The following is a 14745-nucleotide window of genomic DNA, read 5'->3' as shown; positions in this document are numbered from 1 at the left end:
TACTGGAATGTTAAAGCTAAAAGCTGGGACAAAACTAAGAAGCAATACCAAAAGAGAGAGACAAAGTGGGAGACCCCAGGACGCACTCCCTGCTGCCGAGAAGATTAAACAACCCTCAGCTACTGGTAGCAACCCCATAGGCCTTGAGGGAGGAAGAGGGATGAAAACGACTCATCCTATTGCTAATTATGACAAAAGGAAATAGTGCTGATGCTTGTTCCAAGTGTTACCGGACAATTAGGTACACGGTATCCACCCTTGCCTTCCACATACACATCAATTCAGCCTGCTATAATAAGCACAACTTAGAAACCTGCACTATCATGGGAAAAAGTTACTGGGTAGCCACCAATTTGGGAAAAGGAGGGTGGGCCCATAGGAATACCAAAGTTGCCCAGTAGGAGAAGCACGCTTCTGATTCACAAAAGAAGGTATGAGGGGATATTGAGATCAGGTAGGAGTGCAAGATCCCTACACGGAGGAATTGATAAAGAATATAACCAAAGCGTTCAAGGGAACAAGGACAAACCGTGAGAGAAGTTTTAACATGTACAAGAAATTGAAATAACAACTCAGCAAACTGGACTTACCCACATCGGGAAAGAATTTATTTGTGGAATTAATGAAAGAAATTACTACTGAATTGAACTCACTGTTGGATCTGTGGAGGAATGCAGATGATTGATTACAGACATGGAGGGGGTGGGATTAGACCCAGAACAGTTATTGCAGTGGAACCAAACAGAAATATTGAACGGAGTCTATAGACCTGAAGGGTGAGTTCTAAATCATGAGGTAATAGGAGAAGTATGTATAACACATCAGGAAACGATGTGAGGCACATCCCCTCTAAGACTATCTTGATTACAAATACAAGCAGTCATGGTGGCCCAAAGCTCCAAAAGGATATTGGGGAAAGTAAAGTAAAGCTAATTGTATAAAGAACAATTTTACAGGACTACGATGGTATAATAAGAATAGAGCTAACCCATACGAAGAAGTAAAAAATGTAAGAACATATTGGCAACAACCTGAATCAGTTACACTAAGCTGGAAAGCCCCATACAGAATATTTTGGCTCTGCAGGAAAACAGCTTATAATACCCTACCAGAAAGATGGAGGGACATGTACTCTAGGGATTATCCAGCCTGCGTTTTTTGTGTTACCAAAAGAAAAAGGTAATAGAGTGTTAGGAGTTCCCTTGTATAAAACTTTGTATTGAAACAAAAGCAGCCCTGCCACAGGGTGAACACAAAGGATAAGGAATGGCCCCCAGAACGAATTATCGAGTACTATGGACCAGACCTGGGTTCAAGATGGGAGCTGGGGTATTACACTCCAGTTTATCTGCTAAATAGAATTATCAGGCTACAAACTGCAATAGAAATTACTGCCAATTGAACAGCCTGAGCAATGGAATTCATAGCTAAACAACTCACTCAAACTAGAGCAGCAGTATATCAAAATCAACTAGCCCTAGATTATCTATTAGCTGAAGAAAATGGAGTGAGTGAGAAGCTCAGCAATTCTGAATGCTGCTTAGAAATTAATAAAAAGGGTAAAGTAATTACTAAAATTACAGAAGAAATAAAACGAATAGCCCACGTACCTGTACAAACCTGGAACTCTATGCTTAATGATAACTGGTAGAAAAACCTGTTAGGAGAAGGTTAGTAAAAGAAATTAAGTTTTTTATTAATATGTGCATTATTAGGACTATTGCTCATCTCTTGTTTTGTTCCATGCTTCATTTGAGTAATCCAGTCTTGGATCAAGAAATTCAAGTTGTTGCAATACCAGTAGATCCTGAGATGGCAACGAAATTAATGGCAGTAAATGAATTAAATCTAGTACAAAAAGTACTGACACAACTTGAAGCTTGAACACAAATCAATGTGATTAAAAAAAGAAGTGGGGAGATTGTGATAATTGATAAAAGATTCGTGTTAATCATGAAAGTATTGGGGTTTGTATAAACCAGAATACTTAGGTCTGAAATGAAGCAGGACACTAAAGAAAGGAAAATATAAGATTAAATAATTCTGTTATGAATATTGCGTTTTGTAAATAAGTTGTATCTACTGACAGCTTGCCAAATAAGGCTTTCACACAGCCCAACAGATTCTGCAAAATCAGGTTTCCTGCCTTTGTGTAATCAATTGTGTTATCTATCCCTAAGAGCAGAGTGCCTGACTTCAGCCATTTCCTTATCTACCAAGAGCAGATGGTTATCTATGGGACAAATTGCCGAGAGACTTCACGTCGTCCAGCGATCACACGGACCACCACTGCTTACCTGGCAAAATTATGACAACAAAAAAATAGCGATTATTGGTGACAACATGGAAACCATGGTATAAAAGGGAGCTGCAAACCAAAGTTCGGTGGAGCATGGAGTGGGGTGTGACCCCTCTGCCCCCCCCGCGCTGCTTGCTCTGTCTAAATTTTGCTTCTCTTGGATCTCAGAATGACCCCGAGATCCTCGGAGTGACCCCTGCAATGAGAGACCCGCGGAGACTCCCGAGAGGAGCGAGAGAAGAGGAAGAAGCAGGAGAAATAAAAATGTGGACGAACTGGAATAGGCTGAAAGGATGATTTTAAAGAGAAGAGAAAATTAAGTATTAAAGAATTGGGTGGTCCAGGGCCTCTGGGTTTTGCTGCCCAAATAAATTGGGTGGTTTTTGTCCTGGTTTTCGGGCAGTTCTGCGTCTGGGGAGGGAATTTAGGGGGGAATTTGGGGATCGGGTGCGCCCTTGTAGGGTTCTAACAGGGCTCTCTGGGCCGCGGGGTGTGATGGGAGTTGTAGGCGCGGATATAATGGGGCTCAATGGGGCCGCGGTGCATCACGGGAGATAGAGGCACTTCTTTAACGCATCTCGATGAAGCCGCAGGGCATAACGGGAGGTAGAGGCACGGCGGTAATGGCGCGCTATGGGCGCCGCGAGGCATTATGGGCGCTGTGATCTCGGAAGTCGCTGTAACGGAGTGCTTGCGGGTCCGGGAGGGTACTTGTGGGTCCACACAGGCACCTGGGCCGATCCTATGGGGTCGGGAAGCGCTTGGAGAGCACTCGCGGGGCTCTATCGGTTCTCTTTGGGGCGCGGGACGTGACGGGAGTTGTAGTTGTCTGAGGGGGTTGTGTTGCCGCTGGGGATGACGGGAGATGTAGGCCCAGCCACCATAAGTATCTATGTGGTGCAGGGCATGATGGGAGTTGGAGTCCCAGCTTTAGTGGCACCCTTTGCATACCGCGAGGCATGATGGGAGCCATAGTTAGGACGCCTCTGTGTTATTTTGAGCACTTGTAGGTCCGAGGAGGCGTTCAGGGGGCTCCTGGAGGGTCCGGGGCGAGACTGCGGGGCACATGGAGGAGGATAAGGAACTCTGGGGAGCGCGGGGCCTGACGGGACTTGCAATTTCAGCTCTCTTTGGCCGCGAGGCATGACGGGAGTTGCAGGAACAGTTTCATTAAGTTTCAATGGGGCCGGGATGCATGACGGGAATCGTAGGCTAAGTGTGCCTAAAGCGGCGCCGAGTTCAGGCCCCGCCCACATGTCCTGTTCCCGGCTACTGATTGGTTGCAGGCGTGACGGGCGGGAGCTTCAGCCAATGGGAGGTGGGGAAAACGGGAACAGCTCATTCAACCCCTCTACTCCCTCCCAGTACAGCCCAGTTCATCCCAGTACAGCCTCAGTGCCCCTCCAGTCCCTCCCAGTATAGCCCATTTCATTCCACTACATCTCCAATACCCCTCCAGCCCTTCCCAGTACAGCCCAGTTTATCTCCAGTGCCCCTCCAGACACTCCCAGTTCATCCCAGCACATCTCCAGTGTCCCTCCAGTCCCTCCCAGTACAGCCCCAGTCCCTTCCAGTAGCCCCCAGTGTCTCTCAGTATCACTCCCAGTTTGTCCCAGTCCTCCCCGTGCCCCCTCAGTGTTCCCAGTACTCCCAGAATTCCCCAGTCTGTCCCAGTATTACTCCCAGTATGTCCCAGTCCCTTCCAGTGCCCCCCCAAGGCCAAACCTCCGTTCTGACCCCGCCCCCTTCCTTGGCCCCGCCCCCTCCCAGTTCCCCCATTTCCAGTTCCTCGTGGCTGCTCTGGGAAGGTGAGTGGGGCCCCCAGTTCCTCCCAGTAACCCCCCAGTTCATCCCAGTAACCCTCAGTCTATGCCAGTAACTGCCCAGTAACCCCCAGTCCTTCCCAGTAACCCCCCCAGCCTCTCCCAGTTCATCCCAGTAACCCCCCCGTTCTTCCCAGTAACCTCCCCAGTAACCCCCCCAGCCTCTCCCAGTTCATCCCAGTAACACCCCAGTAACCCCCAGTCCCTCCCAGTAATACCCCAGTTCATCCCAGTTATCCCCCAGCCCTCCCCAGTTTCTCCCAGTCCCCCCCAGTTTGTCCCAGTCCCACCCTGCTCAGGAATCCCAGTGACTCATCCCCCACTGGTCCCTCCCAGTTCCCTTCCAGTCCCTCCCAGTATATCCCAGTCCCCTCTCAGTCCCTCCCAGCCCCTCCCAGTTTGCCCCAATCCCCTCCCAGTCCCTCCCACTTCTCTCCCAGTCCCTCCCAGTTTGTCCCAGTCCCACCCTGCTCAGGAATCCCAGTGACTCATCCCCACCAGTCCCTCCCAGCTTGCCCTAGTCCCCTCCCAGTCCACTCTCAGTTTGCCCCAATCCTCCCCCCAGTCCCTTCCCAGTTTGGCCCAGTCCCTCCCCCTGGGACCCTCTGGAATTTCTCCTCCCCTAGGGATCAAAGGTCACGGAATGGAGCGGGAAAGTCTCAGGGCACTGGTGATACTGGGAGGTACTATGAGGGACTGGGAGTGACTGGGATGGACTGGGAATGGATTGGGATGAACTGGGAGGGATTTTAGGGGAACTGGGATGAACTAGGATGACTTTGGGCATTACTGGGAGGAACTGGGCCCAGTGCCCACCCCAAACTGGTTTAACTGGTGTCCCCTTCCCCCCTCCCAGTTTTGTCCCTGGCCAGAGGAGACCCCCCTGGTGAGTGACTGAGACTGAACTGGGGTGGACTGAGAAGGACTGGGAAGGGAACTGGGAATGGACTAGGATGGAACTGGGAGGAACTGGGAATGGATTGGGAGGGACTGGGATGAACTGAGAGGGTCTGGATCATACTGGGATAGAAAACCCATACTGGTTTATACTGGGTGGAAGAGGTCTGTACCAGTTCATACTCGTTCATACTGGGAGGGAGGCTCCAAACTGGTTTGTACTGGTCTCTACTGGTCCATATTGGTCTATACTAGTCCATACTGGCCCATACCGGTTTGTACTAGTCCATACTGGTTTATACTGGTCCATACTGGCCCGTACCGATTTGTAGTGGTCCATATTGGTCCATACTAGTCCATATTGGCCCATACCAGTTTGTACTGGTCCATATTGATTTATACTGGTTTATACTGGTCCATACTGGCGCCTCTAACCCCTCTCTTTCCCCTCCAGATGCTGCCAGTCCCTTCCATTATGGTGAGTGGGGAGAACTGGGAGGGACTGGGAATGTCCCCAAGATGTATCTCAGGTGTCCCCAGGTGTATCTCAGGTGTTCCCAAGCTGTCCTTCTGTGTCCCCTCCCCAGACTGGTGTCACCTGCGCGTTGGTGGCCTCGTGGTGGCCGCGGTGCTGAGCGCGGTCGGGATCATCATCCTGTTCAGTGAGTGCCACACCTGTCACCTGTCATTTTCACCTGTGTCACACCTTTGTCACACTTGTGTCACCTGTCATTGTCACCTGTTATTGTCACTTACATGCCATTGTCACCTGTGTGTCACTGTCACCTGTTCAGTGAATGCCACACCTGTGTCACCTGTGTGTGCCATACCTGTGTGTCACTGCCACCTGTTCAGTGAGTGCCACACTTGTCACCTGTGTCATTGTCACCTGTGTCACCTATGTGTGCCACACCTGTCACCTGTGTGTCACACCTGTGTCATTGTCACCTGTTCAGTGAATGCCTCACCTGTGTCACCTGTGTCATTGCCACCTGTTCAGTGCCACATCTGTCACTGTCACCTGAGTCATTGTCACCTGTCATTGTTACCTGTGTGACACCTGTGTCACTCCTGCATCATTGTCCCCTGTGTCACTTTTGTGTCCTCTTAGGTGGGATGTGCAAGTGCTGGAGCAAGGCCAGGTGAGACCTTTGGACATTTGGGGACACTGGGGATATTTGGGAACATTTAGGGACATTTGGGGACACTGAGTTGTCCCCTTCCATGCAGCCGCCGGCGCCCACCCCCGGAGCTGCCACCTGTACTTGGGACAGGTGAGTGTCCCCTTCCCCTGGGACGTTTGAGGATATTTGGGGACAGTACCACTCTGACCATCCTCCATCTCTCTGCAGGAGCTGCCAGCTCGTGCTGAGCTGTCCCCAAGTGTCCCCCAAAATGTCCTAAATGTCCCCAAAATGTCCCCAGAAAAGGATGATGAATAAAATTGGGTGAGGAAAAAAGGATTTTGGTCATTGGGGGAGGTGCAGTGGCACTGTGGGGACAGTGGGGGGGACATGGGGACAGCGGGAGGGGATGTTGTGTGATGGTGGCACTGGGAGGGGACAAAGACAGAGGTGACACTAGGGTGACAATGGCCTTGGGGACATTGGGTCAGTGGTGGCATCAGGAAGGGACACTGAGTGATGGTGGCCTTGGGAACATCGGGTGATGGTGGCACTGGGAGGGGACATTGGGGTGACAATGGCCGTGGGGACATGGGTCAGTGGTGGCACCAGGAAAGGACACTGGGTGATGGTGGCACTGGGAGGGGACATTGGGGTGACAATGGCCTTGGGGACATCAGGTCAGCAGTGGCACCAGGAGGGGACACTGGGGGTGATGGTGGCCTTGGGGACATCAGGGTGACAGTGGTGGCCTCAGGAACATCAGAGCGATGGTGGCACCTGGAGGGGACACTGGATCCATGATGGTGGCCTTGGGGACATCGAGGCATTGGTGACATCAGGAAGGGACACTGGGGTAACAGTGGCCTTGGGGACATCACAGCAATGGTGGCACCAGGAGGGGACATTGGGTCAACAGTGGCACCAGGAGAGGACATGGGGGCGACAGTGGGGACATCAAGACAATTGTGGCACAAGAAGAGGACACGAGACCAATGATGGCACTCAAGTGACAGTGGTGGCCTTGGGGACATCAGGTCAATGATTGTGGCCTTAGTGACAGCCAAGGGTGATTGTGACACCAGGAGGTAACATTGGGTCAATGGTGGCCTTGGGGACATTGGGTCAACAGTGGCACCAGGAGGGGACACTGGGTTGACAATGTCAACCCAATGGAGTCATCGTGTCATGGTGGCTCCAGGTCCCCACCAGTGTCCAGTTGATGTCCCCACGCCCCTCAAACTGCCACCACATGTCTCCACACTGTCCCCTCGTGTCCCCATCTCCACGGTGACCACTGTCCCCATGCCCTCTCAATGTCCCCTCAGGTCCCATTGTCCTTGGTCATGTGGTGGCTACTGTCCCCTGATGTCTCTATCTATCCCCTCAGATTCTGATGTGGCATGGAAGCCACTGTCCCCTGATGTCCCTGTGGCCATGGTGACATGGTAGCCACTGTCCCATGATGTCTCCAATGTCCCCTCATGTCCCGATGTCCTTGGTGATATGGGGGCCACCGTCCCCCACTGTCTCTGCTGTTCCCACTGTCCCTGATGTCCTGGGTGATGTGGTGGCCACTGATCCCAGCTGTCCCCACATCCTTGGTTACATGGCGGCCACTGTCCCCTGATGTCCCCTAGGTCCCGATATCCTTAGTGACATGGTGGCCACTGTCCCTGGTGTCCCCTCATGTCTTGATGTCCCCATCTGTGCCCCATGTCCCTCACATCCCAGTGTCCTCAGTGACATGGTGGCCACTGTCCCCTGATGTCCCCCAATGTCCCCAATGTCCCCTCAGGTCCCAATGTCCACAATGACATGGTGGCTTCTGTCCTCCAATGTCCCCATCCATCCCATCTGTCCCCTCATGCCCCTGATATCACCTAGGTGATGATGTCCTTGGTGACATGATGGCCACTATCCTAGCTGTCTCCAATGTCCCTTGATGTCCCAGTGCCCATGGTGACATGGAGCCCACTGTCCCCCAATGTCCTCATCTGTCCCTCACATCCAATGTCCTCGGTGGGGATATGGTGGCCACTGTCCCCATCTGTTCCTCATGTCCCGATGCCCCCAGCTGTCCCCGATGTCCCCACTGTCCCCTATGTCCCGGCGTCCTTGGTGACATGGTGGCCACTGCTCACAATGTCCCCTCATGTCCCGACATCCTTGGTGACACGGTGGCCACTGTCCCCAATTTCCCCTCATGTCCCAAGGTCCTCGGTGACATGGTGGCCACTGTCCCTGATGTCCCCTAGGTGCCAACATCCTCAGTGACATGGTGGCCACTGTATTCCAATGTCCCTAGCTGTCCCCAATGTCCCCTCATGTCCCCATTGTCCCCACTGTCCCCTCACGTCCCCACATCCTCGGTGACATGCGCGTAGATCTGCGTGGCGCCCTTGAAGCTGGTGGCCAGCAGGAAGTGCTGCTGGCCGGCGGCGAGCGGGGACGACAAGGCGCGGGGTGTGGGTGCGGGCAGCTCCTGGCCAGGCTCGAGGCGGCCGCCGGGGGGCCCAGCCGAACACGCGGCTCGGCGCGAAGTTTGTTGCCCAGCAGGACGTAGCGCTGGCCCGCCAGGAGCAAGCGGCTGGGAAAAACCAGGTGAGCCGGCGGGCGGGGACGTGCTGCACCTCACGGAACATGAAGCCCTCCCAGCGCATCACCTGCATTTGGGGTTGTGGGGTCAGTTATGGGGTCATGGGGTCAGTTATGGGGTTATGGGGTCCACTCATGGGGTCAGCCGTGGGCTGGAACGTGCTGCACCTCGTGGAAACATGGAGCTCTCCAGCGCACACCCTGCATTTGGGGTCAGTTGTGGGATCATGGGGTCAGTTATGGGGTCGGTTATGGAGTCAGTTATGGGGTCAGTTGTGGGGTCATGGGGTCACTTATGGGGGCAGTTGTGGGGTCATGGGGTCAGTTATGGGGTCAGTTGTGGGGTCACTCATAGGGTCAGCACCTGCTGCACCTCGTGGAACATGAAGCCTGCCCAGCATTACCTGGATTTGGGATCATGGGGTCAGTTATGGGGTCAGGTGTGGGGTTATGGGGTCACTCATGGGGTCACCACTTGCTGCACCTCACAGAACGTGAAGCCCTCCCAGCATCACCTGGGAATGGGGTTATGGGGTCAGTTATGGATCAGTGGTGTCAGGTATGGGGTCATGGGATGGGACCATGGGATGGGTTATAGGGCTATAGGATGAGGCAGAGCTCCCCCAGGCCATCACCTGGGCATGGGGTCGTTATGGGTCACTTGTGGGGTCACGTGACCTTGATGGATCTCGATTGTCATTAGTGACCACCCAGTGATCACGGTGGCCCCATGTGACCCTAATGGACCCCCATGATCGGCACGATGACCACAATGACCACAGTGGATCCCCATAACCCCGATGACCCCATAACCCCACAACCCCTCATCTGTCTCACCTTGGTGTCCCCCAAAACTGTCGTCATGCGCAAGAAGACACTGCCCCCATAACCCCAATAATCCAATAAACTCATAAATCCGTAACAACCCAATAACAACCCAAAAACCCCACAATCCTCACCTTGGCATTCCCCCAAAACCTCGTCAGGCACAAGAAGATGCTGCCCGTTAAGGAAGTGCTTGGCCACGTACACGTCGGGCACGTGCGGCATGTTTGGTGTGGGGCATGAAGCCATAACCCCATAACCCTACAAATCGCCCCAAATCCCATAACCTCTCACCTTGGCGTCCCCTAAAAACCTGGTGAGGCACAGGAAGACGCTGCCCTTGGCTCGGAAGTGCTTGGCAGCGTACACGTCGGGCACGTGCGGGATGTCGGTGTGGGGCGCGAAGCCGCTGCCGCTCCAGCGATAAACCAGCGGCCTCCTGGCCGCGCTGCACACCACAAGCGCCGCGCGCCCGCCCAGCTCCAGGAACTCCAGGTGCGTGTCCCGCTGCCACGGCCGCAGCTGCTGGTGCGGGTAGAACCCCCGGGAGCCCCAGCGGAACACAGTGCTGGTGCCGCCCTTGGAGCTGTCGGCCACCCCCAGGTAGAGGTGGCCGCCTAGGCGCGTGGCGGTGACCGAGTGCGGCCGGCGCAGGTGGCCCGAGCCCAGGGCTTGGTGGCGTATGAAGGAGGAGCCGGGGCCGCCCGAGCGGCGCCAGACCCAGGAGCCGCCGCCCAGCTGGGCCACCACCACCAGAAGGGTGTCACCCATGGGGACAGGGTGGCAGGCGACCGGGGAGGAGCCTGTGGGGACAGTGGGGACACTGGAGACGCTGGGGACATTGGGGGACATTGAGGACCCTGCCCCCCTGACAGCCCCAATGTCCCCAGTTGCCCCACTGTTCCCAATGTCCCTGATGTCCCCAATCCTCCCAGTGTCCCCATTTCCTCCTCATTTTCATAATTTTCCAATTTTTTCACCAATTTCCTCAATTTTTTCCCATTTTCCTATTTTTCCCCCCATTTCTCTAACTGTTGATGGTGGTGTAGGCCTGGAATGTCTTCCCTATTTTCCCTCTATTTTCCCCAATTTTCCCCTATTTTTTCACCAATTTTTTCTATTTTTTCCCCATTTTTCCCATTTTCCCCTGTTTTTCACCCATTTCTCTCACTGTTGATGATGTTCTGGGCCTGGAATCTCCTCCTGAGCTGGTCCCACATCCACCCCATTTTCACCCATTTCCCCCCATTCTTCCCCATTTATTTCCACCCATTTCCCCCCATTTTTTTTCCCATTTCCCCCCCAATTTTCCCATCTTTTCTGATTTTCCCCATTTTTTCCCAGTTTTTTCCCATTTTTTCCCCAATTTTTCCCATTTTTTTCCCATTTTTCCTATTACCCACTTTTTCCCCTAATTTCTCTCACTGTTGATGATGGTTTGTGCCCAGAATCTCTCCCCCTATTTCCCCCCATTTTTTTACCATTTCCCCCCATTTTCCCATTTTTTTCACCCCATTTCTCTCACTGTTGATGATTTGAGCCCACAATCTCCCCCCAGTCTGGTCCCACTCCCACCCCATTCACACTAATTTTCCCCTATTTTTCACCATTTCCCCCCCAGTTTTCCCCATTTCCACCCCTCTTTCCTGTTTCCCCCCATTTTCCCCCCATTTCGCTCACTGTTGATGATGGTCTGGGCGCAGAACCTCCCCCCGAGCTGTCCCACTCCAGCAGGGTGCAGGCTCCGGCGTGGCAGGGCCAGTGCCACCCCCGGGTGTCCCCTGAGGGTGAAGGACTCTGCCCCAAGGGACGAGAATGGGAGGGACTGGAACGGCCGCAGCTCTGGGGACATGGGGACATCATTGGGGACAGTGCGGGGATTAGGGACATTGGGGATAGTGGGGATAGCTTGGGGACATCATTGGGGACATCCCATTTTCCCCTGAAAATTCCCATTTTTTCACCTCCCAGTCCCTCCCAGTATCTCCCGTCACTCCCAGTTCCATCCCAGCCCTCCCATCCCCTCCCAGTCCCCTCCCAGTAGCTCCCAATTTGTCCCAGTCGCTCCCAGTTACCGTGTTGCTGGCATTGGAGCTGCCGGGGGCTGAGCAGTGCCAGGGGGGTGCCCTGGTGGGGGAGGGGTGCTCGGCAGCGCCCCCCGAACTCATGTGGGGTTGGGGGGGGCGGAGCCCAGCCAGACCAGCAGCCAGCGCAGGCGGCAATCGCAGCGCCACGGGTTCCCCCGAAGGTCCCTGACAGAGGGGACACCGGGTGGCACCAAAGGGACACCGGAGGGACCCCAAAGGGACATTAAATGGCACCCAAGTGACATCAAATGGCACCAAGTGACACTAAATGGCACCAAAGGGACACAAAGTGTCACCAAAATGGCACCAAAGTGGCACCAAGTGTCACTAAATGGCACCAAATGGTTCCAAAGTGGCATCTAATGGCACTGGGTGGAACCAAAGTGACATCAAGTGACACAGAATGGCATCAAAGTGGCACCAGCTGGCACAAAAGTGTCACTAAATGACTTCAAGTGGCAGCAAAATGGCATCAAAGTGTTGCCAAGTGTCACTGAATAACATCAAAGTGATACCAAGTGGCACCAAAGTGGCATCAAATGGCACCAAAGTGACATTGAATGACCCCAAAGTAGCACCAGACAGCAGCAGGTGGCACAGAATAGCAGCAAAATGTCACCAGATATCATCACAGTATCACTAAATGGCACCAAATGGTGGAAAATGACACCAAAGTGGCATCAAGTGACACGAAGTGTCACTAAATGGCACCTAACTGTCACCAAGTGACACTGAAGTGGTGCCATGTGGCACCGAGGTGTCACTAAATGGCACCAAAGTGACATCAAGTGGCACCAAAGTGTAACTAAATGGCACTAAAATGTCACCAAATCGAGTTAGGTGGTACCAAAGTGACATCAAGTGGCACCAGGAGGCACCAAAGTGGCATCAAAGTGTCACTAATTGTCACCAAGTGGTGTCAGGTGGCATCAAAGTGGCACCAAGTGTCATTGAATGTCATCAAAGTGGCACCAAAGTGTCACTAAATGTCACAAAGAGGCAAAAGGTGGCACCAAAGTGTCACATAATGGCATCCAAGTGACATCAAGTGGCACCAGGTGGCACCAAATGGCGCCAACCCCTGCAGTGCCCCCCCAATGTCCCCAATATCCCCAATCCCCCTAATGTCCCCAATATCCCCCAATGTCCCAAAATGTCCCCAATTCTCCCCAATGTTCCCAATGTCCCCAATCCCCCACAAAGTCCCCCAATGTTCCCAGTGTCCTTAATGTCCCCAGTGTCTCCAATCCTCCCCCAATATCCCCAGTACTCTCCAATCCCCCCAAGGTCCCCAATCCCCTCAATGTTCCCAATGTCCTCCCAATTCCCCCCAATGTCCCCAGTGTCTCCAATCCCCCCAATGTCCCCAATGTCCACAAGGTGTCACCCACAGCTGGGTCAATGTCCCCAGGTCCTGGAAGAGTCCCCGTGGCAGCAACTCCAGGCGGTTGTTGGCCAAACTCCTGTGGGTACATTGGGGACATTGTGGAGGATTGGAGACATTGGGGACACTGGGAACACTGGGGACATTTGGGGACACTCACAGGAACAGGAGCCCCCGGAGTCCCCTGAGAGCCGTGGGAGCGATGGAGCCGAGCTGGGAATCCTCAATGAACCTGGGACCAGTATGGACCAGTATAAACCATATAAACCAATATTGATCAGTACTGGCCAGTATGGACCAGTATAAACCAGTATGGATCAGTATGGACCAGTACAGACCAGTATGGATCAGTACGGACCAGGTAGACCCAGTTTGGCCCAGTTTTCCCTTCATTTTCCCCAGTTTCTCCCAGTTTGCCCCATCCCTGTCCCTCCCAGTTTGTCCCTGTATGACTCACAGGTAGTCCCAGTATAAGGCAGTATAAACACAGGTATTCCCAGTATATCCCAGTATAACTCACAGGTACTCCAGCGCCCCCAGCCCAGCGAAGGCTCCGTCCCCGATGCTTCCCAAACGCCCCGAGGTGACCAAGCTGGGATTGCGGACATTAGGGACATTGTGGGGACTGGTGACACTGGGGACATTTTGGGACAAATTTAGGACCATTCAGGGTAATTTTGGGACCCTTTGGAAATAATTTGGGACAATTTAGGGACATTTTGGGGCCATTTGAGGTCATCTGGGATCAACCTGGGGACATTTCGGGGAATTTTGGGACAATTTGGGAACATTTTGGGGACATTTGGGGTCATTTTGGGGCTAATTTGGGATAACTTGGGGCAAATTTGGGACAATTCTGGGATCATCTGGGGACATTTTGGGATAATTTGGGGACAATTTGGGGACATTTGGGGATAATTTAGAGACACTTGGGGTAATGTTAGGATATTTGGGGTAATTTTAGGACATTTTGGGACATTTTGAGATAATTTTGGGCAAATATCGGGACAATTTAGGATAATTTGTGGACATTAGGGGATATTTTAGGGGCACTTTGAGATAATTTTGGGCAAATACGGGGATATCTTGGGACAATTTGGGAACATTTTTGGGGTAATTTTGGTATATTTGGGACATTTGGGGTAATTTGGGGTCAGTTTGGGGTAATTTGGGGTCAGTTTGGGATAATTTGGGATATTTGGGGCCATTTAGATACAATTTGGAATATTTGGGACATTTTGGGGTAATTTGTGGCTATTATGAATTTTTGGGGCGATTTTGGGGTGGTTTTCAGATTTTTAGGATATTTTGGGATATTTTTGGGGTCACTCACAGCAGAGTCAGGGCCGGGAGGTGCCGGAAGCTCCCCTCGGGCAGGGCCTCGATGTCCCAGCGGATCAGGGAGCTGAGATTGGGGAGAAAACACCGGATTCAGGAAAAAGAGAAAAAATGGGAATTTGGGAAAAAAGAGAAAAACCGGGAACTTGGGGAAAAGAGAAAATAGGAAGGAAAACCGGGAATTTTGGGAAAAAATTGGGAATTTTGGGAGGAAAATGTGAATTTGGGAAAACAGATAATGGGAATTTGGGGGGAAAAAACAGAAAAAAATGGGAATTTGGGAAGGAAAGATATGAGAATTTTGGGAAGGAAAAAATGGGGATTTTGGGGGAATAAATGGAATTTGGGGAAAAAAGGGAATTTTGGAGAA

General features: G+C 52.5%; 1 protein-coding gene and 1 pseudogene across 2 annotated transcripts; one reads left to right on the top strand and one right to left on the bottom strand.

The window, feature by feature from the left end:
* The first annotated feature begins 4057 nt into the window (after positions 1-4057).
* On the top strand, positions 4058-6491 carry LOC306816523 (FXYD domain-containing ion transport regulator 3-like). Its single transcript, XM_079332960.1, has 7 exons — positions 4058-4107; positions 4749-4805; positions 4979-5008; positions 5474-5497; positions 5607-5681; positions 6131-6161; positions 6250-6491. Exons 2-7 carry the CDS (start codon positions 4766-4768, stop codon positions 6389-6391), a joined length of 342 nt encoding a protein of 113 aa, XP_079189086.1. The 5' UTR covers positions 4058-4107; positions 4749-4765; the 3' UTR covers positions 6392-6491.
* A 2005-nt stretch (positions 6492-8496) lies between these two features.
* LOC306816522 (leucine-rich repeat LGI family member 4-like) lies at positions 8497-14442 on the bottom strand (annotated as a pseudogene). The gene is made up of 8 exons: positions 14371-14442; positions 13558-13629; positions 13198-13269; positions 13045-13116; positions 11642-11818; positions 11247-11408; positions 9861-10369; positions 8497-8809 (listed from the first exon to the last, which is right to left on the bottom strand). The product of its transcript is annotated as a leucine-rich repeat LGI family member 4-like (transcript).
* Positions 14443-14745: the final 303 nt, after the last annotated feature.

Source organism: Erithacus rubecula, assembly GCF_903797595.1.
Source record: "Erithacus rubecula genome assembly, contig: scaffold_651_arrow_ctg1, whole genome shotgun sequence".
NCBI lineage: Eukaryota > Metazoa > Chordata > Aves > Passeriformes > Muscicapidae > Erithacus > Erithacus rubecula.
This window is presented reverse-complemented; position numbering and strand designations above follow the sequence as displayed.